Genomic DNA, 21,849 nt, shown 5'->3' on the forward strand with positions numbered 1-21,849 from the left:
TTATCATTTTTGGAAAAATATTTCTTTATCAAGAGTTAGGATTGTCATTCACTTACTAACTAAAAGACAAAAAAATATAGGTTACCTGTTCGTACAAAGAACATCCGTGTTTCAATAAAGTACAACGGAACATCTGATAATTTTTCTTAAGGCCAATTACACACTGATAATTCCTTGTTGAAAGCCTCACCTGGAATATGGTCAAGATTCAAGAAGGCCTACTTAGTATACCAACAACAAGGCCTTCCCAGCACAAAAAGCCTTAGCCTAGTACTTATGATCTTTTCGTTACAATAAGTAGATCCGAATTCCAAACTTAAGACCAGTTTGGGTAAATAACTTAAATAAGTTTTTTTGGAAAAAGAGTTTAAAGTATAAGAACTTTTATTAATAATAGTTTATAAATAAGTTATTTTGTGTTTGGATTTTTAACTATAGAAATACTTATTTTAAAGTTGTAGCGTTTGGATAAATAACTCAAAAAATACAATTTTTTTAACATAAGAGAATTAATATTAAAATAACGATGATAACAAATACTTTCCATTATTAAAGATTGATTTTACATAACCAAATCACTAAGATTACAATCGATCAGGCAAATGATTCTTTATTTATTCTCTAATTAGTTCCATTTTTCTAGCACTTTCAGCATTCTGTTCTTTCCACGTAATATCATTAGAAACTGGTTCTTCTACTTCACCTTCACCTTCACCCATAAGATCAAAATTTTCATAGAATTCTTCAAATTGTTCATCGCTTGTGTCATTCTATCGAATAAAATTATATAAAACCATACAAGCACCAATGATGGTTTCAGTGGCTAAGAGAAGAGGGGTTGAATCTTAGCCCCCTTTTTTTGTTGCTAACACTTGCTGAACTCAGAGGAGACTTTTCTGTTTTTGCTCGTCACTGGACACGAGCAACTTTGTTTTGTCTCGTCCCTAGCCACGAGACTTTTCTGTTTGTCTCGTCACTTGGCACGAGATAATATTAGTTTTTGCTCCTGTGCAGTAGAAATAGAAATGTAGGAGAGAAGAGTTGAAGATTACACCCAGATATATCCTGGTTCAGCTGCTAAGTGCAGTGCAGCCTACATCCAGTCTCCATCACAAACATGATGGAATTTCACTATAATCAATCTGATTACAACTTGTAAAGTGCTAACCCAACTTACAAGGGGATTCCCACAGAATCATGAAACACAACATAGATGAACAAAGGAACTCTAAGACATCTATGGCTTTTTCTTTTAATTTTGCACTCTCTGCCTTTTTCCGCTCTATGGCTTTTTCATTACAAACCTCACTGTTTGCCTTTTACCATGAGACTCAAGACATGACAAAATTAAACAGAAAAATACAAAACTGAATACATTGAAGGAGAAGAGAAAAACTGTTAGCTTAGGTAGCTCTGAGAACTCTGTGCCTTGCACTCTCAAATTTTCTCCTTGCTTCAAACAGTGGCTGTCCACCCTTATTATAGAAGAGGGGAGTCTCCACTTATTGAAGCCAAAACCGAACCAACTTCTTCCTCCTTCAATAAAATCGGTTCGGCCACAAAGAGAGAGAAGAGATAACCATGCATTAACCAACATGCAATTACCTCTAGTCCTTTCTTGATCATCACCCTTCATCAATCCGAGCTCTCCATCCTTGGCTTGCTCTCCAAGATGGAATTCTGGCCCTTGATGCTTCATGATGATGATGACTTCATCTGCTTCAATCTCTGCCTTCAACCATCACTTTGCAACTCTAGCTACTCCCTGTGGTGGTTGAGCAGAATCAAAGACAAGCCATGCTTCAAGAATCTCCCTTGCTGGCCGAGATCTTCTTCTTTCTTTTTGAGCATGCAAAGCTCAAGATTACCTCACCAAATCTGACCACATTTGGTAAGTATCTTAGTCACAGCTCATTTTTATTTTAGTATGTTTTCTTGCCATCATTAGCTTGATGGTCTTGATGCATGCAGCTTCTTCCTTCTGTTGGTTGAAGAACATTTCTTCCATTATTTCCTGGACAAGGACCGAAGAAAGAAGAAGGAAGAGATGAGAGAGAATGTGAAGTTAAAGTAAAAGCAATTAAATGAGAGTGAAACAAGTTGATAGATTGCTTTTTACTTCCCTTGCTTTGAGTAGCGTATAGCATTAATCATAATGATTCCCATCAAATCAAAGTCAAGTTCTCTCTCATGTTTCCAATGCTAGCATAATAAGATTTGAAATCCATTCTTAGCAAAGCAATGGAGTCCGTTGGAAGCATGAAACCAATTTGCTTTCTTAGTTTTGGACCAGACTTGGAATCATTCATCACTAAAAGACTTGGGCTTCTAGTATTGAAAAATAAAGCTGGCCCAATTAGTTAACATTTGCTTTCCTGATGAATTTTGAATCCAGCATAGAATTAAGAAAGCATTTGTTTGGGCTTGCAATATTCAAATTTATTTTGGCCCATTAACAATTCAGTTTCAGCCCTTTAAAGCATGCAACAAGGCTAGTTATTGGGCTTAATCCAGAAACACATTTCTCGGCCCAATATAAAATCTGCACAACAAAATTATTAATTAAGCAAATATGAATTGAGATCAAATCAATAATTTTGTAATTAAATATTTTAATAATGTTTGTTCATCATCAAATTAAATGGGAGTTTTCCAAACTCATCAACCAATAATTCTAATTTGTGTGTCTAAGGAAAAACGATGGTATGGCACCTAAGATTTTCCATCTTGCTTTACAACATCCAAATGAGCGTTCAATTGTACATCTAAGGCTAGAATGATAATAGTTGAATACTTCATTTCTTCCTCTTGCTCTGGGACCCAATCTAAAATGCGAAAGATGGTATCTGTGACCTTTATAAGGACCTAAGAACCCCATAAAACACGGATAGCCAGAATCTACCAAGTAGTACTTATCTAGCAAAAATTTAGTGCACCACAAAATCAGTTAATAAAAATAAAGAATTTAATCTAATATAAATAATATCAGTCTCATATGCTAACCTTTAGGAGGAAGAGGGAAATGAAAACTTTGTCTACGCACAGCTTGATTGAAAATTTTAGTATCGTGTGCAGATCCCTCCCAACCTGTCCATACAAATGTGAAACACATGTTAAAATCACATACTACCATCACATTTGTAGTTGTAATCCCCTTTCTATCCATGTATGGAATTTTCTTCTCAGCAGGAACAACAACAGGTATGAGTTCCATCTATTGCACCAATGTAATTTTTAAAATATGGATAATATCTTTCATCATTTTTAATTTTCACTGGAGTATCTGTGAATTGTGGATCAGTTGGTTGAATAATATGTTGAGCAAGCTTGCAAACAGCATCCAATACACAATGAAATTGTCTAGAAATAGTTTCCCTGAATGTTAGATATCCTGTTATACAAATATTTTAAACTAATATCAAATAAACATTAGTTCACATATTAAATATAAAATAGCAAACAACTATAGAAAATAATAAAAAAATATAATCATAGAAAATGTTTGTTGAACAACACATAAATATATTAAAAAGAGATATTATAGCAAAAAAAAAACTTTAAAAACCAGACACATCTGCTAAACTATGAGTCTTCAACCAACCAAGTTGTAAGGCAGAATCTTCTAGCCCCATAAAAATCTCGCTATTCGACCTTTTTGCCATTAGTCTTGTAGCTATAAGGAATATATCACTCCCCACTTCTAGCCCAGGTAATTGTTTGAGAGCAGCTAAACAAGTAGATATACTTGGTACGTTATTTCTATGAGCTATTTCGTTGGCCTTTTCTTCTTCAAATACATTAATTGTACATTCTAGTTGAGTTGAAAGTTGAGAGGCTCCAGACCCTTTTTCAACCTTTCTTCTCTTTTGTCTCATTGCACTAGGATATTAGTTGAGAGATTATATCTATCATTATAACTATCATTTATATCTTCAGAAGGTGCCAATGCACCTACACCAGTAGCTACAACATCTTCAAAAAGAAATTAAACTCTATTTCATCAAGATGTTTTGGACCTTTCTCTCTAAATTTTGCCACATCAGGATTTTCCTATGAGACGATAAAATAACAATTAAAAATCTCTCGATAAAATTGATATTTCTAAAATAGTTTTAAAAAATGCAACATACCTGCTCAGCATCCCACCAATCATCACTTGCTTGTATGGTCTTTTTAATAGAATCCCAACCAATACCGGTCTCTTTTCCTTTTAGTTTAGCCCATAGTCCCCATTCTCTTTTCATAGCCTCTCACTTGTTTTTAAATTGTTTAGACTCATAATTTAAACCAATCTCTTTCAAGAATTTTGTTTTTAAATTTGCCCAACCAACTTTGTTAAAATGTGTTCCAGGTCTATTTCCAGCCACCATCTCTTCTTTACATATTTTCATGAATATAACAGTATTTCGTTCATTCCAATCAGCTTTAAATTTTCTTTCGGACTTGCCACTTTCATGAATTTGTTAGGAAAGAACATAAAAAAAATTATAAAACTAATTATAAAAATAATAGCAAATTGTGTAAAAATAAATCACATATAAAAAAATAAAATTAAAATCACATATAAAAAAAATTAAAACTGAGATCCCATAGTATACACAATATTCAATACAAATTTAACAATAAAAATAGAATGATAAAATGATAAAAAAAATACCTGAAAGGAATATATGTTGGTTCAGATGGAACAGAAGATGGTGGTGAAGGGTCAATACTTCCAGTAGATGAATCATTACGTAAAAACGGTGGTGGAGGGCTAACACTTTCAGTAGATGGAACATTGCGTGAAGATAATGGTGGAAGGCCAGTGCTTCTAGAAGATGGAATCTTGCGTGAAAATGGTGGTGGAGGGTCAGTATTAAGAAACAAGAAACATGAAACATTTTTTCACAGGATCAAAAACAAAAGTAGATTTTTTTGTTTTGAAATCAATTTTTTTTACGAAAGTGATAAAATGACTTATGAAAAAGGAGACAAGTCATTTATTTTTACTTCTTCCAAAAGTTGTAAATTAGCTTTTCGAAAAGTTAAAAACTCTTCTTTAAAATAGTACCAAATACGCTTATCGTAACTTTTCATAATTCAAAAGTAAAAAAAAAGTAGCTTTAGAAATAAGATTTTGTTGCAAAGTTTTACAGTTGTTATTAAAAAAATAATATATTTTTATTCTTAAATTTGGTAATTTTATGTTAATTAATTTTATAAATTTTTTTTATTGTGAATAATCATATTTTTTAAAAAATAAAAAAATCAAAATCAAATTTTGTTCTAACTTTTTTATGTGTCCACTGTCCACCTTTCAAATATTTATTTAAATGTCGTATTCAGATCAAATAAAAAAATTATTTACTAAATACAAGATTTTTTTATTATTCATAAAAAATATAAGATTTATTAATTATTTTTATTATATTTTAAAGTTTTTAAGACTATTTTATGAATAATATCTTTGAAGAATCATTGAATCAATGCCTTCTTATGAGCCACCGAATCTTTTGGTACGGACGGAAAATAAATAGATTGGAGGGAACGGAAAAGAGGGAACTGCCGCACTGTGTGGGAACTGGGACAAAGAAACCCTAATCGCCATGGACAGGATCAGCAACCTGCCGGATTGCATACTGTTACACATCCTCTCCTTCCTCCCGACAAAAACCGCCTTCTTCACCGCCGTCCTCTCTCGCCGATGGACCCACCTCTGCCATGACCTCCAACACTTCGACTTCAACCAAATTCAATTTCATAACCGCAACCAAACCTGGTCAGACTTCAGTTCACGGAAGCGATTGTTCGCCACCGTTAATTGGATTCTCTCCCGCCACAAAGCGCCGCCAATTCGAACCTTTCGTCTCACCTGCAACGTAGATCAATTCGATCAAAGCACTGTGGAGTGGTTCATTAGAAAGGTTTTTGGGCCAAACCTCGAGGAATTGAACCTCCAACTCTCCCTCGTCGATCGCTCCTATCACAGAGTCTTTATTCCCAACGGCGTTCTCAGTTGCACTTCCCTCGTGACTCTCCGTTTAAACGGAGGCATAACAATCCCTTCGCCGCTTTCATCGTCGTGCCCTTATCACTTGCCATCACTCAAGACACTGCAATTGTATAATGTCGTAACCTCTGTTGGTAACTTGGAGGAGATTCTCTCTCACTGCACTGCTCTTGAGACTCTTATTCTTGACTCAATCGTTCTATCACGCGAGGGCCAAGGCCAATTGAGAATTTGTTTTCCTTCTTTGAAGAGTTTGCACTCCAAATCTTGTTTTTGGGAACCTCTTAGATTGTTTGTTATAGACACACCATCTCTTAAACGTCTTGATATCCAAGTTGAGTCGGGGTTTCGCGAGATCCGTGTTCGCAACTTGCACAACGTGGAGGAAGCCAGCATCAACCTTCCTTGGCAATTCCCTGTGCTGAAGTTTCTTGTGAAGCTTTGCAGGATAAGGATTTTGGTGCTGCGTTTATTAGTGTTTGATTGTTTACCTGATGCTCCTCCGCACCTTATTCCGGAATTTACCTGTTTACAGAGGCTAGAGCTTACTGTTAGGTGTTTCGACACCAGATACATCATGGATATGCTTCAGAAATGTCCCATGCTTAAACTTCTTGCTGTTGTTTTTAACGCTAGCCCTTATGATAAGGTATTTCATATTCTCATGGTTTATTTAACTTTGTTGTTTTGCTGGCTATTCTTTTAGGTGTATTTGTTCTTTGTTCCTAGGATCCACTTCTGTCACGAAAATGGGAACACCCAGTCAAGGTTCCTACTTGTCTTGCATCACATCTGCAACTGATTAAAATCAAGAGATATTTTGAATCCAGAGATGATAGAGATTTTTTCGCCTATGTTCTTCAACATGGACTTGTTTTGGAGTCACTTGATATTCAGGTGGATCGTGCGAGAGCTAAAGGATTTCCAGAAGAATTATTCCTTTTCCCAAGGAGTTCTAAGGCGTGCCAAATTAACTTTTGCTGGAATCAGGTACCATATGTTCTCTTTACCATTATGTGTACGTATCCTACTAATTATAAATACAAATAAGTTGGTACTTCAGAATTGGAACAAGATCATTTTAGCAACAAGGATACCATTTTAACTTTACAACATTCAGGTGAATGAAGCTCCCAAATGTGGATGTGTTGATAGATTCCAACATATCTTTTACTTCATTATTGATTTTATCTTAGGTACCTTTATCTATTGGGAAGTTCTCTGGTAACCAAGGTAGTAGTGACTAAGGGTGACTAAAGATTGACTCACAAATAAGAGGTTGACATGTGGAATGGTTGATTATAATGAGAATCATTTTAAAAATATATTTTTGTGAATTACATTAAAACAAGGAGCTATAATTTTCACAAATTTAAAAAAAAAAAAATTTGTAGGCCTTCGACAATATAAACAAAAAATGGGAAAAGCTAAATTATAAGAAAAAACAGAAAAATATAAATACACCGAAAAAAAGATAAACAAAAAACTGGGCAGTTAATAAAAATGAGAAACTAAGTAAAAAAAATAAAAAATAAAAAACTACGAAATTAATTTAAAGTTTATAAAATTTTTTGTTTATTATTTTTATATTTACGTAATTTTTTATATTTTAATTAAATGAGATTTTACTCAATTTGTTGGTTTGAAATTCAATTAGGTAAATTTAAAAATAAAAAAATAATATTTTTTTATAAACTTTAAATTAATATCATAGTTTCTTATTTTTTATTTTTTTTATTTGGTTTTTTATTTTTATTAACCGCACAGTTTTTTGTTTATCCCTTTTTTTTTCGGTGTATTTATATTTTTCTTGTTTTTTTTCTTATAATTTAGCTTTTCCAATTTTTTGTCTATATTGTCGAAGACCCACAAAATTTTTTTTGAAAATTTGTGAAAATTATGACTCCTTATTTTAATGTAATTCACAAAAACATATATTAAAAATGATTCTCATTGTAATCAACAATCCCATATGTTAACTTCTTATTTGTGGGTCAATCTTTGGTCACCCTTGACCACTATTACCTTGGTCACCAGAGAACTTCCCTTATCTATTTTATCTATGTAACAAAGATAGAATTTCTCTAGTTCTCTCCAACAAATTATAATCTATACGAACATGATAAACATGTAAGTATTTTTGTGACTAAGTTTAACTAAATCGATACAAATCCAACAAAAATCAACTTGTACATATATTACACACCTTTTTTCACACTTCATATTGATGTAGCAAAATTTTTTATATATAATATATAAATTTATTGATATAATATAAAAAATTTTACATGTAGCATAAAAAATTTTACATAGTGCATAAAATTATCGATATATCACAAAAATTTTATACATAACTAATTTGTGCTGCGTTTTAAAATTTTTATATTTAATAATTTTGTTGCATAATTCATAAATAATTCTATTGCTACTGTTTTAGAATGTATGCTATGTATCCAAATTTTTGTACTTAGTAAATTTGTTAAATATATATATAGGAGGAGGAGGAGAAGAAGAAGAAGGCGCCACGATGAGAACGACATCAATAACAATGTATTAGAATAAGAGAACGATGAATAGAGAATGGAGAAGGTGAAGAAGTAGACCAAGAAGTAGACAAGAAGGTAATAAAAAAGAGAGACCCGTGGCCACACTACAAGAAAATAGAGTTATTTTAACATTTTATTTTTTAACACCATAATTAAATGTCAAAATTAATATATATTTTTGACAAATATCACAAATGTCAAATTTTTTATGTTTTCTTGATGAATAATTTGACCGTAGAAAATTACTCCTCAATTTTGATACTCATTTGTTTTCAATTTACTCCACTATTTTCCTTCTTCTTTGAGCTCTGTTAATTTTGACATCACACTGCTCTCAGTTTAGGATTATACTACTCATTCTTTATCTTCAAAATCTCAATTTATTCTTTAGTTTCAAGATCTTATTTCATTCTTTGTTAAAATTTTTTGTTGAAAATATTTTATAATCAATAAGTGTCAAAATAAATAGTATTTTTGACAATTAATAAGTATCACAGAAAATATGTTCTCAAAATTTTTTAACAAATTATTTTTGACAGCCAATATTTATCAAAATAAGATTTAAATCTTTTCACAATCACTTATATGTTAAAAATACTATTTTTGACAAAATTTTTATTAACATATTTTCATAATTAAAATAGAATCAAAATTTATTTTTTTGACAAATTTTAATTTTTTTTACACATTATAACCTTAAAAAATAATCTATATTATTGTAGTGTGGGTAAATTTTTATTTTTAAGTACTTAGTTAAAATTGATTGTACAAAGTGTTTAGTTGTCTAATATTTTTATAATTTATATATATTTATTCAATCTGATCTTTATCTATGATCTTGAAAAAAAAATCATTCCTAGTATAATAAAAGAATAAATATTATTTCAACTCACGAAATTATAAAATATTAATAAATTTATTTAACAAAAAATATTTTATATCCATAAAAAAAATAAATTTTTATTAATAAAACTACTCAACTTCTAAAAAATTATTTAAAATTTTAAACTACATACTTTTTAGTTTAACCTAATCCTAAAATCACCCCCTCGATCTTTAATCCCGTCACCACTCAAACTCTTCTTTATTACCACTCTCTGTCTTCACCTATCATCACTGTCACCGCCATTACAACCAGTATCATTGCCTCCTATTTACTATCACTACCACTGTCACACTATCTCATCTCCCTTCTAATAACTCATCTCCCTTGTACTAACTGCCAACGAGCCTATCCTTTGCTTTATCGGGGAAGAAATAGTACAAATTTTCTTTGTCTCATATGGGAACAAATTTTTTAAATATATATATATGTTATTCTAAAACAAAAATAATATCACATAATATAAAAAATATTAATTAAAATATAAAAATATAAAATTTTATTATTAATTCAAACTTAATAAAAAATGTCTCAGACAGAATTTTGAAACGGTCCAAATATTAAACATTTTGAACCTTAAATAAAAAAATGAAAAATATTAAATTAGTATATATACCCATATTTAATTTTTTATTTTTTAAATAAAAAATACAGTAATTTTTGTTATAAAAATTTTATGTAGTTAATTAAGTTTAAAGTTTAACTATTTTTAAGATTAAAAATAATAAAATCAATGAATAATAATTTTATTTGTTTGGGTGAACTTAAAATTTTTTTATTTATCAATTATATTTAGATATAACAGTATAAAAATATTTTTTTATTTATTTATTACATAAAAAATATTAATTTTTTTTTAAAATATAAATTACAATTTTTTTAAAAAAATATTTTTTATTTTTTTAATATTTTTATTTTTATTATTAAAAATTTATCAAATAAAAATAAATAATTTTTTTTTTATTAAAATAATAGTCCAAAATAACAGAAGCTGTCACTTTTTGGTGACGAGGGTCTGCAATTCGTTGGTTGTGAATTCCATGCATGGCTCCCGTGACTCTGCTTCCAACGCAAAAACCCATATTACTCCTTAAATCACATTCGTTGGTTGTGAAATTCCTAACTAAACACAGATTAATCTAGCTTAAAACTTGTGGTTATTAAAATAGATGAATTTCTTTAATAAATCGTGCCAATTTAGAAATAAGTAGCAGAAGACTGAACCAAGTTAGAAATAACTAGCAGAAGACTGAACCTTTTTCCCTTATTTTTCAGGTCAATGCACATACTAAAATCATAGATTCTTTACAACAGTTTGTAAAATAGACCGATGGTGTATATGTACAACAAAAATACTATTTATACATCAAAATCAGTTATTAATATATTTGTGTATAAATATATATGTGGTTTAATTTATTTTTAATATATATTTATATTTTAATATGTATTTTTATACTGATAGTTAATTTTAGTGATTAATTTTAATATACAGATAGCATATTTATACATACAATGTGCATACATATATACATGTATATGTATATGTATATGTGTGTGCACGTTATATAAAGTGCATCAGCGGAATGAAACCCACAATTTGTTCATAATTTCATATACAAACCCATGGACAAAGTGGTGTTTTTTTTTTGGTTTTTGGTCATGAAGTGACGATGTTGACCAAAACACTCTCAAGTCTCACATGGAGAATTTGGATTATCCACTTCCAAATTGATGGGCCTAAGTTTTTATTTCGTTCATGTATCTTTGGCATAATATAGGAACTTCCAATTAGGTCTATAAATTAAGGCCCAATTTTACACTGATAATTTCTTGTTGAAAGCCTCACCTGGAATATGATCAAGAAGGCCTTCCCAGCACAAAAAGCCTTAGCCTAGTACTTATGATCTTTTCGTTACAACAAGTAGATCCGAATTAGAGACTTAGAAGTCTATCAGAATGAGAATGCGTTTGTTTATAAGATTTTATAAGATAAAAAAAAATTAAAATAAAAACACAAAATTATATTTGTAAGATAAAACATGAATTTTGTATTTATAAATATTAAATTAGTACATTTTATAATTATACAAAAAAATTAAGACATTAACAAAAATACAATTTATTTTTTAATTTTTTTATTATTATTATTAATTTTTTATAATTATACATTTTATTAATATATATATTTTTAAATTAAAAAAAATAAAATAAATTTTTATAATTTATTTTAATTTATTATTAAATAAAATATAAAAACATTAATTTTTATATTTTTATTATTTATATATTATTTTGTCATGTTTTAAAAATCAAACACAATTTTAAAAACAGAAATTTTGATAACAAAAATTAAAAATTTAATAATATTTTTGTTAAAAAATATTATCATTTAATTTTTTTAATTTTAAATTATCTCTTAATCTTTATATTTATTTTAAATTAAATATAATAAAAAAACTTAATTTAATCAATGTCTTTTTTGTAAATATAGTCTAAATGTATAGTATGTGTGAATATTATGACGACGGAATGCTTAGAATTTAAAATGATCTAATTCATTTTTACTGAAAAGAAAATTAAAATAATAAAGTAATTTGAATATTTAACGAAAGGAAAATACTAAATAAATAATAATCATCTTAAATAACATGAACAATTATCAATTAAATAATTTAAAAATATTGTTGATTATTTATACTTTTCCTTGCCGAGATGAGAGGGACCCAAGTCGCTAAACTTTTGAACGAGACAGCATCAATCATAACCCAGCAGAGCAGCACACACACAGGAAGCGTTTATCCTTTCACTCTCCCTCGCCATTTCCAACTTCCAACTTGCAACGCCACTTCGCCGTCGCTCATGGCGGTGGTCCTCCGTTGCCCCACCTTTCTCTCCCGCCCTCGCCCTCAACCTCATTTCTCCGACCACAACAAGCCCCACTTTACTCGTCAGTTTCTCTTCTCTCTATCTTACTTGCAAATCTTTCCTTAATTCACCTAAGCTTAGTGTGATGCAGATTTTTAAGATAGTGATAACTCTTATTTCTCAATGAATCAGGAAAATTCGTTTGCCTTTCTTTCAAACTTGTTCCTTGCCTTAAAGTTACATGTGATGATGCTTCTTGTGGAGTTCGAATTCCGATGGTTAGTGATTGAGTGACTAACACACTGTGTATTGTAATGTTTGTGAGTTCTGTTTGAAAATTGATTGGAATTGTTTGCCTAATTGCCATGCCTCTTCAGGAACACATACAACAAAGGTTCCCATCTCTCATGTTTGTGGCCACCAATGTTTTGATGTACTCTGTTCCTTCCAAAGCGTTGGCCGAAACATGTGAGGCTGATAATTCTCTATTCAATATGCCCATACTGCTAGCAGTAGCCCTCATTGGAGCTACTGTAGGAGGTAAGGTTGTATGAGCTTCCAAGTATGTTTGTCTGCGTTTCTTTCTTGGGACCGAGACCGGGAGACTGGGACTGAGTATAGTGTTTGGTGATCCAACTAAAATTTCAGTTCACGGACACAAAATTTCAGTACTTTTAAGTACCTTCAAAAAGTGGGATAGAAGACTGAAATGTTTAGGGACAGAGATTGAACTTTTATAATATTTCTTTCCAAAAATACTTTTATTTAACTTTTTAAATTCCAAATTTATCTTTAGTCTCCATATTTATCTTAAATCAACTATGATATCGAGACATAATTCAGTTCAGTATATTTTACATCAAATACAATATAAAGACTTAATTGAGTTTTTGTCTGTCTCCCGTCCAAACGTTTATGTTTTGATCTACAAGGACTTATAGAGTACAACTTCGTTGTGTTTCGAGATATTGGTTTTTATTTGTTGGTTTAGTTCATCTGCTATCGTTTTGTCTTTGTTTAAGATATACAAATACAAGAGTATGGTTTAAGAGTAATCTATATGAAGCATGAAATTTGAAATTCTTGTGTCGAATCCAGAAATTCTCGAGTGTTTGTTTTATTAGGGTAGATGGCCTACATTACACCTGTTGTGTCCGGAACTTCCCAAACCGTACGTTTACGAGGGATGCTTGTGCACCAGAGTGTGCCATTATTATACACGCCTCCATGAACACCAGATTCCTTAGAGATTCTCAAGGGATTGCCCATTGTTGGGGTTTGGGAGGTGGGACTCTGGAAGACATCACCTTGTTAGTTGAGAGGTTCTGCTGTAGACCAAAAAAGGAAGGGGGTTTCGAGGGAATCACTGGGAAATAAATGGGATTTGTGTTAAGAGAAGACACCGTAATGAAGCTAAGGGGAAAGAAAATAGGAAATAGAAGAAAAAATAAATAAAAATAATTTGATAGGAAAAAGTAACAGTAGTTTTTATCTTTTGATATGTTATTTCTGTACATCACAGTTTATACTAACTAGTGCTTTTGCTAAACTATAGTAGATGCATTTAATGTATACTCATTCATAATTGTTATACTTTGCTTTTCTTGAAACCATAAATCTTATGGCAGGGTTGCTTGCCCGGCAAAGGAAGGCAGAATTACAGAAGGTGAATGAGCAGTTGCTCCAGATCAATCAAGCTTTAAGGAAGCAGGCTAAAATTGAGTCCTACGCCCCTAGCTTGAGCTATGCTCCTGTTGGTGGTAGGATACCTGATAATGAGGTTATTGTTGACCCGAAGAAGCAGGAACTAATTTCTAAGTTGAAAAATGGAAAGAACTATCTAAGGAATCAGCAGCCAGATAAAGCATTTACTGAGTTTAAGATTGCACTTGAACTTGCCCAAAATCTGAATGATCCTATTGAGGAGAAAAAAGCTGCTAGAGGTCTAGGTTTGTTATCGTTCCTGTTTTGCTCATAAATGTTCTGTCTTTGGTTTTCCCTCTGTGTGTTCATGTGTATGTGTTTTAAACTTTTATGTGCATTATTGAGTGAATGATTTTACAAGCAGCTCCATGAACACAATGTAAATATTACATGCATATTTCAGGTGCTTCACTTCAAAGACAGGGAAAATATAGGGATGCTGTAAAGTATCATTCGATGGTTCTGGCCATCTCTGAAAGAGAAGGAGAGGACTCTGGGAACACAGAAGCTTTTGGAGCAATTGCTGATTGTTACACTGAGCTTGGAGATCTTGAAAGGGCAGGTCAATTCTATGACAAGTACATTGCAAGGCTTGAAAAGGACTAATCAGTCACTCTGAAATTCCTTACATGTACCGAATTTAGAATTAGTTTGAGTTTTCTGATGGCTAGTCACAATGTGTTTCTCAAGGATTTTGGCTCTACCAAATCCACGTTTTTCTTGACTCAGAGTTCATATGCTAAAACTGTCCATTTGAATTTGAAGTCGATGTTGTGCATACCCTTTTTGAAATCATTAAGGATGTATGGTCTACATGATCTCAAGGGAGTTAACATTAGAAGCAATAGACGAGGTTTTACATTGATTCTCCAAATCTTGTGAAACTATATTAGTGTGCTATATGCCTTGCAGGTTGAATTTTGATAGTTGTAGAAATTTGAGATCGTTGATTGTATCATGTTTGAAAGTAATTTTGTAGGCAAGTTGCTTCTTGAACTGTTTCTTAAATTCCGTTTCCTTGAGAGTTTGTAATTGAATAATTGCTTTATGCCTTAGAGGATTAATATTTCAAGTGCTCAACTCAAGGATTTGGTGTTATCTAGTTGCTCTAATCTGAAGAAGGTCAACATTATTGCTTCCAATTTATTATCATCAATATTATCATTATAGTGCCGGCATACCTTCCATGTTTTTCCGGCATTGTTCTAGTCGATTGGAAGTGAATGTGGAGCTCAACATGGAGTCTTCACATCATTCGTGCTCTTTATCTATCAACCAACTTTCGTAAGTATAAACTAGCTACTTGATTGATTCAATCATTCTGCTTGCATGTTTACCTATTTCCTTTTTATTGGTCTTTATGTACTTTGTATTATGTAGAATTTTCGAAACTCATGCATTGCCAGTTTTGTCCCTCCACGGCTCCACCAAGGATCAAACACTTAGGTGTTGGGAGACATGAATATCTGGATTAGGATCTGCTTCTTGTGAAGCTCTTGCTCTCAAGATGCTGCCCAGAAAATCAGAACCTATTTCATTGAGCTTGAACCCACATTTTTTTGCAGTAAAGAATTCATCGAGGTACATTGTTGTCTCCAAGTTTATTTTCATCTTATATCAGATACATTTGATATTGCTATTGCTATGCGAATTTAAATTTTTATTATTTTCCAAGGCATAACCCCAAATCCTGGGACAGACGGTGTATAACTGCGTGCCATGTCTACACATTGAGGAAAAGTGCTCATGTATGTAGGGAATGCTAAACTTGGATTTCTTATTCAGTTATAATAATCATACTCTTTCTGATCTGTATTTATATCTCATTTCTTGAACACATAATTATTAAGAAACATGACATCAAGTGTGAAGTATAAGCTTCTAATATAATGGTGCGTTGAAGAATTACTCCGACAACGCAGCTTTTTCGTGATGTTTTAACAAACAGGCACACCAAATTAGCTAGTAAGCACACTATACATTCACACACCCAATATTAAGGGCTCTCATTTGATATTAGTCTAAGCCAAGTCTCGAACTCGGGTGCACTTATTATAAGAGATTTTTCGAAGGATTAAATATTCTTGTTAAGAGTTCCATTAACGACCTCTGTGTTGAGATTATTATAGGTCTGTCAGGATATAGGTACAAAACATCTATTGAATCTGACCTTCTCTTTTACGAATACGCCTGGATTTATCTCTGTGGTATCAGAGCCTGAAATCTTATGCAAAGAGAAAGCATATTAAAGATGATAGGAAGTAGGAGAGACCTTGAACAAATGTCTAGTTTCGAACCTAATCAGTTTGTTTTTCATAATACAGCCCTTATCATCGAAAGAGTACCCTCAACACTTAAGAAAATCTTGTCCAATAAAATTGAGAATCTCGTAGAAATTATCCATGTTCCAGAAGATTCAAAGATGCTTGTAACCTAGCAACCACTCATAAAACCATACACTTTTTACTACAGATAAAAACATTCAGCCATAACCAATATCCGTCATTTCATCACCAGAAACTCTACACCCCCTGTCAAAGAAATTATCCAGATCTCACATTTATAACAATATGGTCTTCAAGCTACAGCAGTATGTCACAATTGAGATCCCACAAGATCTTATTCGTGATTTCTTGCAACAAGGATACACTCATTTACATCTAGGAGCAATAAGGTTAATTCTGACCTTACATGGCAGGAAAGGCTTACCTGTGACAGCAAAGATTGTACTCCTAAATACCACATTTAAAGAATGGCAAAGTCTCTGGTATGATATATCAAAATATTTATACCTCTGGATCATACGTGTGTGAGTCCAATAAGAGATGCGTGTTCGTTATCGATAACCTGCAAAATCAGTCCTTTAAAAAAGTGCCACTGCAATAGCAGTGGGTCAGAAACTTTGTTTAGAAGTGGTCTTGTGAGGGTAGGAGGATTATTTGCTAATGTGATATTATTAATGGAATGTTAGGGATAAAATTTTTTGGGCCATGAACTTCGTGGGCTTAACGAAATTTTGGCCAGATTGTTGGGCGTGAAGAATATAGGAAGAGAACTGTCTATGTTTTGAAACCCATTAGAAAAGGAGAAAAAACATTTTAATGAAATAGAAAGAAAAAAGAAAAAAGAAAAAATAAGAGTGGCATGAAGATTCAATAAGATTGAAAAACAGGCATAGTGCTACATTAAAAATATGTGAACATTAAAAAATAAAAAAAATTAATAATTATAAATTTTATGTTTCTTAAGTATTTCATAATGTATTGATGTCATATCTAAATTTTAATATTTTTATTTATTTTATTGAAAATTGAATGGACTAGAAGGTCAAAAATCTAATTAAATATTACTCATCAATTAAGAGAGGTAATATATATATACATAACATTCTTATTCTCAGTTAACAGAATTATTAAAAAATGTTAACATACAAAATAAGAAGTATTTTTAGTTTCATATTATCTATTTATTCTTAATATATTATTCTTGTTCCGATAAAATTTATAAAAATAAAAGTAATTCTATTAATTATGCCCATTAACATTGTTATTACAATAACATATTTTCGTTATCTTTAATCATAAAGTTCATTAAATTTGTTGGTAATTTCTAAAGCCCATATTTATTTAAGTAATGCTATAAGGCTTTTTATGAACAAAGTCTAACTAAGTTAAACAATAAAATAAAAAGACGACATATAGCCTATAATATATTTTTATCATACTAATTTATATAAATTTATCATCGTACCAAAATAAACACCTAATTTTGTTATATTACTTCAAAGATTCATTCAAAATGGATGGCATAAATACCATTCAACTATATTTTTTTACAGCGAATTTTGCTTTCATGTTTCAATAATAACCGCGTTGATTAAAAAATATCTCATTTACAATAACATTATTTTATTTTAATATTGAATAATGGACCTTAGCAGTTATCAACAAATTTTATTTTATTTTATTATTTAATTTAGTTAGACTTAGTTCATAAAAAGACTTATAACATTACTCGTTCAAATAAATATAGACTTTAGAAATTACCAACAAATTTAATGAACCTTATAATTAAAGATAACGAAAATATTTGTTATTGTAATAACAATGTTAATGGGCATAATTAATAGAATTATTTTTTTTATAAATTTTGTCGGAGCAAGAATAATATATTGAGAATAAAGTGATAATACAAAATTAAAAATATTTTTATTTTGCATGTTAACATTTCTTAATAATTTTGTTAACTGAGAATAATAACGTTATGTATATATATAATATATTATCTCTTTTAATTGATAAATAATATTTAATTAGATTTTTGACTTTCTGGTTCAATCCATTCAGTTTTCGATAAAATAAAAAAAATATTAAAATTTAGATATGGCACCAATGCATTATGAAATACTTAAGAAATGTAAAATTTATAATTATTAAATTTTTTTATTTTCTTAATGTTCACATATTTTCAATGTAGCACTATGCCACTGTTTTTCAATTTTATTGGATCTTCAGACCACTCTTATTTTTTCTTTTTTCTTTTTTCTTTCCATTTCATTAAAATATTTTTCCTCTTTCCCTTATGGATTTCAAAACATAAACCATTCTCGTCCCATATTCTTCATGCCTAACAATCTGGCCAAAATTTCGTTAAACCCACGAAGTCCATGGCCAAAAAATTTTTATTCCTAACATTCTATTAATAATATCACATTAGCAAATAATCTTCCTGCTCTCACAAGACTACTTCTGAACAAAGTTTCTGACACACTGCTATTGCAATGACACTTTTTTAAAGGACTGATTTTGCAGGTTATCCATAACGAGCACGTGTCTCTTATTGAACTCACACACGTATGATCCAGAGGTATAGATATTTTGATATATCCATACCAGAGACTTCGCCTTAAAGAATACCAACATGCTAAGAAGGAAAACCTGTTTATGCCTCACACATTAATGTTCATTTTATATGGGATGTTGATCTAAGTATGTGTGATTCTGACTGTGACTGTGACTCATGGGGCGACTTTGAGGAAGAAGACTACTTGAAAAGAGTCAAGAAAAAAGAAAAAGAAGCAGAGCTGTACTGTTTCATTAAGATTCTACCCACCAGATGAACCTAATGAAACACCCAGATTCAATCTTAAGAAGAGATCCCAAAAAATCTTCAAAAATCACCATTTGAGCAGTCCAATTGCTCTACTGTGTGTCGCTACTATTCGACCTTATGACCAAGAGTTTCTTCCTCTTCAGGTTACCACTGATGACCAGCAAATCACACGAAGACCATATGACCCATAAGGGAGTAACTCCACAAGGCTACTAGTCAACCACGTCACAAGAAGAGGTCCTAAACTGGCAGACTGAAAATGCTGTCAGCTAAAAATAAAGTCTTGCTAAGGATTGACCATACCTTAGAAACACTTGTTGACAAAATTGACTAGTTGTCTACACAAGTGTATTCTGTGCAAGCCCAAGTCAATGAATTGAAAGAATGCCTAACTAGGCTAGCTCAACAAATTGATCAAGACCTCAAGACGTACATCCAAATTCAGTACTTTGGTCCTGAGTTTCACAAAAAAGATCAAGAGTTGACGCGCATTAAAGCACAACTCAAACAAATTGAGGAAGATAGGCTGAGATAATCCAAACCACAAGCCTTGGCCATATATCTACTATCCATGTATCCACCACCATATCCCACATATTCTCCTATCTTTACCCCTCCACAACAACCTCCTCCTAATATGCTTGATTATGATAGTATCTTCAAAACAAACTATCTTGTCCAGAGATTTCACCAAAAAGGAAAAATCACATTGTCTAACCCACAGGTCTCCAATCAAAGGGTCTCATGAACCAAGACCAAGATCACCATGGACAGCAGTAGATTTCTTTAGAGGGGAAGCTTATAGAGAAAAACCCAGCAAGACCTCTGCTAAAGAAAAAGAAATTAAAGAAGGATCGCCAACTCCTAGTAGGACCATAGGTATGCCGAGTGCACACGTAGCAATGGATGATAAATTCACTGAGGATACATCTGATACATTCAATTTATCAGATTCTTTTGATAATTCAACTGAGGAGGATCATATGGCAGATCTGTCTGCTATTGCAATGGTCAATTCTGCCCCTGAAGAACAAGACAGAGGAGAGGTTTCAGAGGTAAAAGAAGAAGAAAATAATCCACCACTACAACCTCAACAATCAGACCCCACCCAGATAAAAGCAGGCAATCACTATTTTACTTTTGACAACCTTCCTCCACACAAATATAGAGAAATGTTAAATGATTTTGGGGCATGGATTGATACTAGGATGACAGCTCCAAACACATGTATCCAGCAAGTTCTCTCTGAATTCGTCACCAGAATGACAGGCAATCTTAGAGAATGGATCAACACCCTTAGTGAGTATGAACGCCTGCAACTCATTAATGGAAGTGCTACCCAGTTCTTGGGAACATTACACAAAGAATTTCTAGGAGATATTACTATCATCCAAAAATGAAATTCTCAAGAATACTTTGAGATGAGATGCTGTTCTCTCAACAGAAAGGATCTGGATGCTCACTACAAGAAGATGGCAGTTAAGTACTATCCTCTCAGAGGGCAGAGTAATCCACTTCTTAAACAAGTATTTCTTGCCTCGCTTCCAGAAGAACTTCAACAGGAGATTCGGAGAATGATGGTTACCTCCGAAGGAGATTCTTACAACAACTCTCGAAAAAATTTACCAACTGGCTTTAGCAGCTCTTGACAAGCTTTGTGAAAAGCAACAGATGATCAAACAACTGACAAAAAAATCTCAGAAGCTGAAAGGAGCCTATAACAAATCTTATCTGAAGATCAAGTGCAAGGATGCTGATTCTTGTGATTGCCAAACAAAAAGAAGATACCACTTTAGGAGGATTTAACGACCAACTTCCGACAAAAATCACTTTGGGAGTAGAAGAAACTTCGGAAAGAAGAAACCACGTTATTTCAGAAGAAAGGACTTACGAGATAAAAAATCCAACAAATGTTTCCTTTGCGGCCAGACTAGCCATTTTGCAAAAACTTGTCCAAAAAAGAAAAACAAAAGAGAAATAAAAATGCTTCAATCTCTACAAGATGCCGTCACTTTACAAGATGATGAAGTTCTTGAGTCTATTCTTGAAGAGCAATCAGAAAAGGATGAAGACACTCAATATGTCTTGCATATCTCTGACTCTGAAAGAGTAATAGACTGAAGAAGATTATACCTACAGGCCAATCCACAGCATAACAGCTCTGATGCCTCAACAATGGATAACAGATGAGAAAGAGTTGGGATATCTAGGAAGCCTAGGATTCAGGCAAATTGATGGTACTCCTCGGCTTCGCTTCAATCTTAAAATGAAGGCATCAAAATATGATGTGCCCATAAAGACTATTGCCTTATTGGACCCAGGATCCTGCGCCACAGTTGTTAAACATGACTTGCTTCCCCCTGAAGCATGGATCCCCTTCAACAAAACATTCACTGCGGCAAACAAAGAGATCTTCACAATTGATCTCATTTCTAAAGAAAATGTTGGATTTCAGATATTCCCAGGAGTAACAACATAGCTAAGAGTCTTAGGGAGCTATCCTCCTGAACAGGACGTACTTTTCAGGTTCAATGCTTATTACCGGACACAAGGAATTTCGATATGGCTAGATGGATTAAAGTACAAAAAGAACTTCTTGCCATTCGTCACCACTCCTGGTGTCTTTGAAATCAGCAAAGTCCCTTCAGAATATGAAAATGTTCAAAAAAGATTGCTGAAAACTTGTTGTGACAGCCATGACAAGTTCGTCCACCCTCTTCCCTTGTGGAAGAATAAAAAATTTT

At 32.0% G+C, this 21,849-nt stretch overlaps 2 protein-coding genes and 1 long non-coding RNA gene across 3 annotated transcripts; all 3 read left to right on the forward strand.

Annotated features, from left to right (window-relative positions):
* Positions 1-5,485: 5,485 nt before the first annotated feature.
* Positions 5,486-8,791, forward strand: LOC107616977 (FBD-associated F-box protein At4g10400-like). The gene is made up of 3 exons (XM_016318825.3): positions 5,486-6,641; positions 6,722-6,982; positions 8,488-8,791. Exons 1-3 carry the CDS (start codon positions 5,589-5,591, stop codon positions 8,521-8,523), a joined length of 1,350 nt encoding a protein of 449 aa, XP_016174311.1. The 5' UTR covers positions 5,486-5,588; the 3' UTR covers positions 8,524-8,791.
* A 3,345-nt stretch (positions 8,792-12,136) lies between these two features.
* Positions 12,137-15,091, forward strand: FLU (Tetratricopeptide repeat (TPR)-like superfamily protein). Its single transcript, XM_016321005.3, has 5 exons — positions 12,137-12,371; positions 12,482-12,567; positions 12,667-12,829; positions 13,918-14,238; positions 14,397-15,091. Exons 1-5 carry the CDS (start codon positions 12,137-12,139, stop codon positions 14,597-14,599), a joined length of 1,008 nt encoding a protein of 335 aa, XP_016176491.2. The 3' UTR covers positions 14,600-15,091.
* Positions 15,092-15,445: 354 nt separating this feature from the next.
* LOC148543728 (uncharacterized) lies at positions 15,446-15,878 on the forward strand. The gene is made up of 2 exons (XR_015899795.1): positions 15,446-15,574; positions 15,693-15,878. It is a non-coding gene; the product is annotated as an uncharacterized LOC148543728 (long non-coding RNA).
* The last annotated feature ends 5,971 nt before the right edge of the window (positions 15,879-21,849 follow it).

This window comes from Arachis ipaensis, chromosome B9 (assembly GCF_059453495.1).
Source record: "Arachis ipaensis isolate K30076 ecotype BB chromosome B9, ASM5945349v1, whole genome shotgun sequence".
NCBI classification, from domain to species: domain Eukaryota; kingdom Viridiplantae; phylum Streptophyta; class Magnoliopsida; order Fabales; family Fabaceae; genus Arachis; species Arachis ipaensis.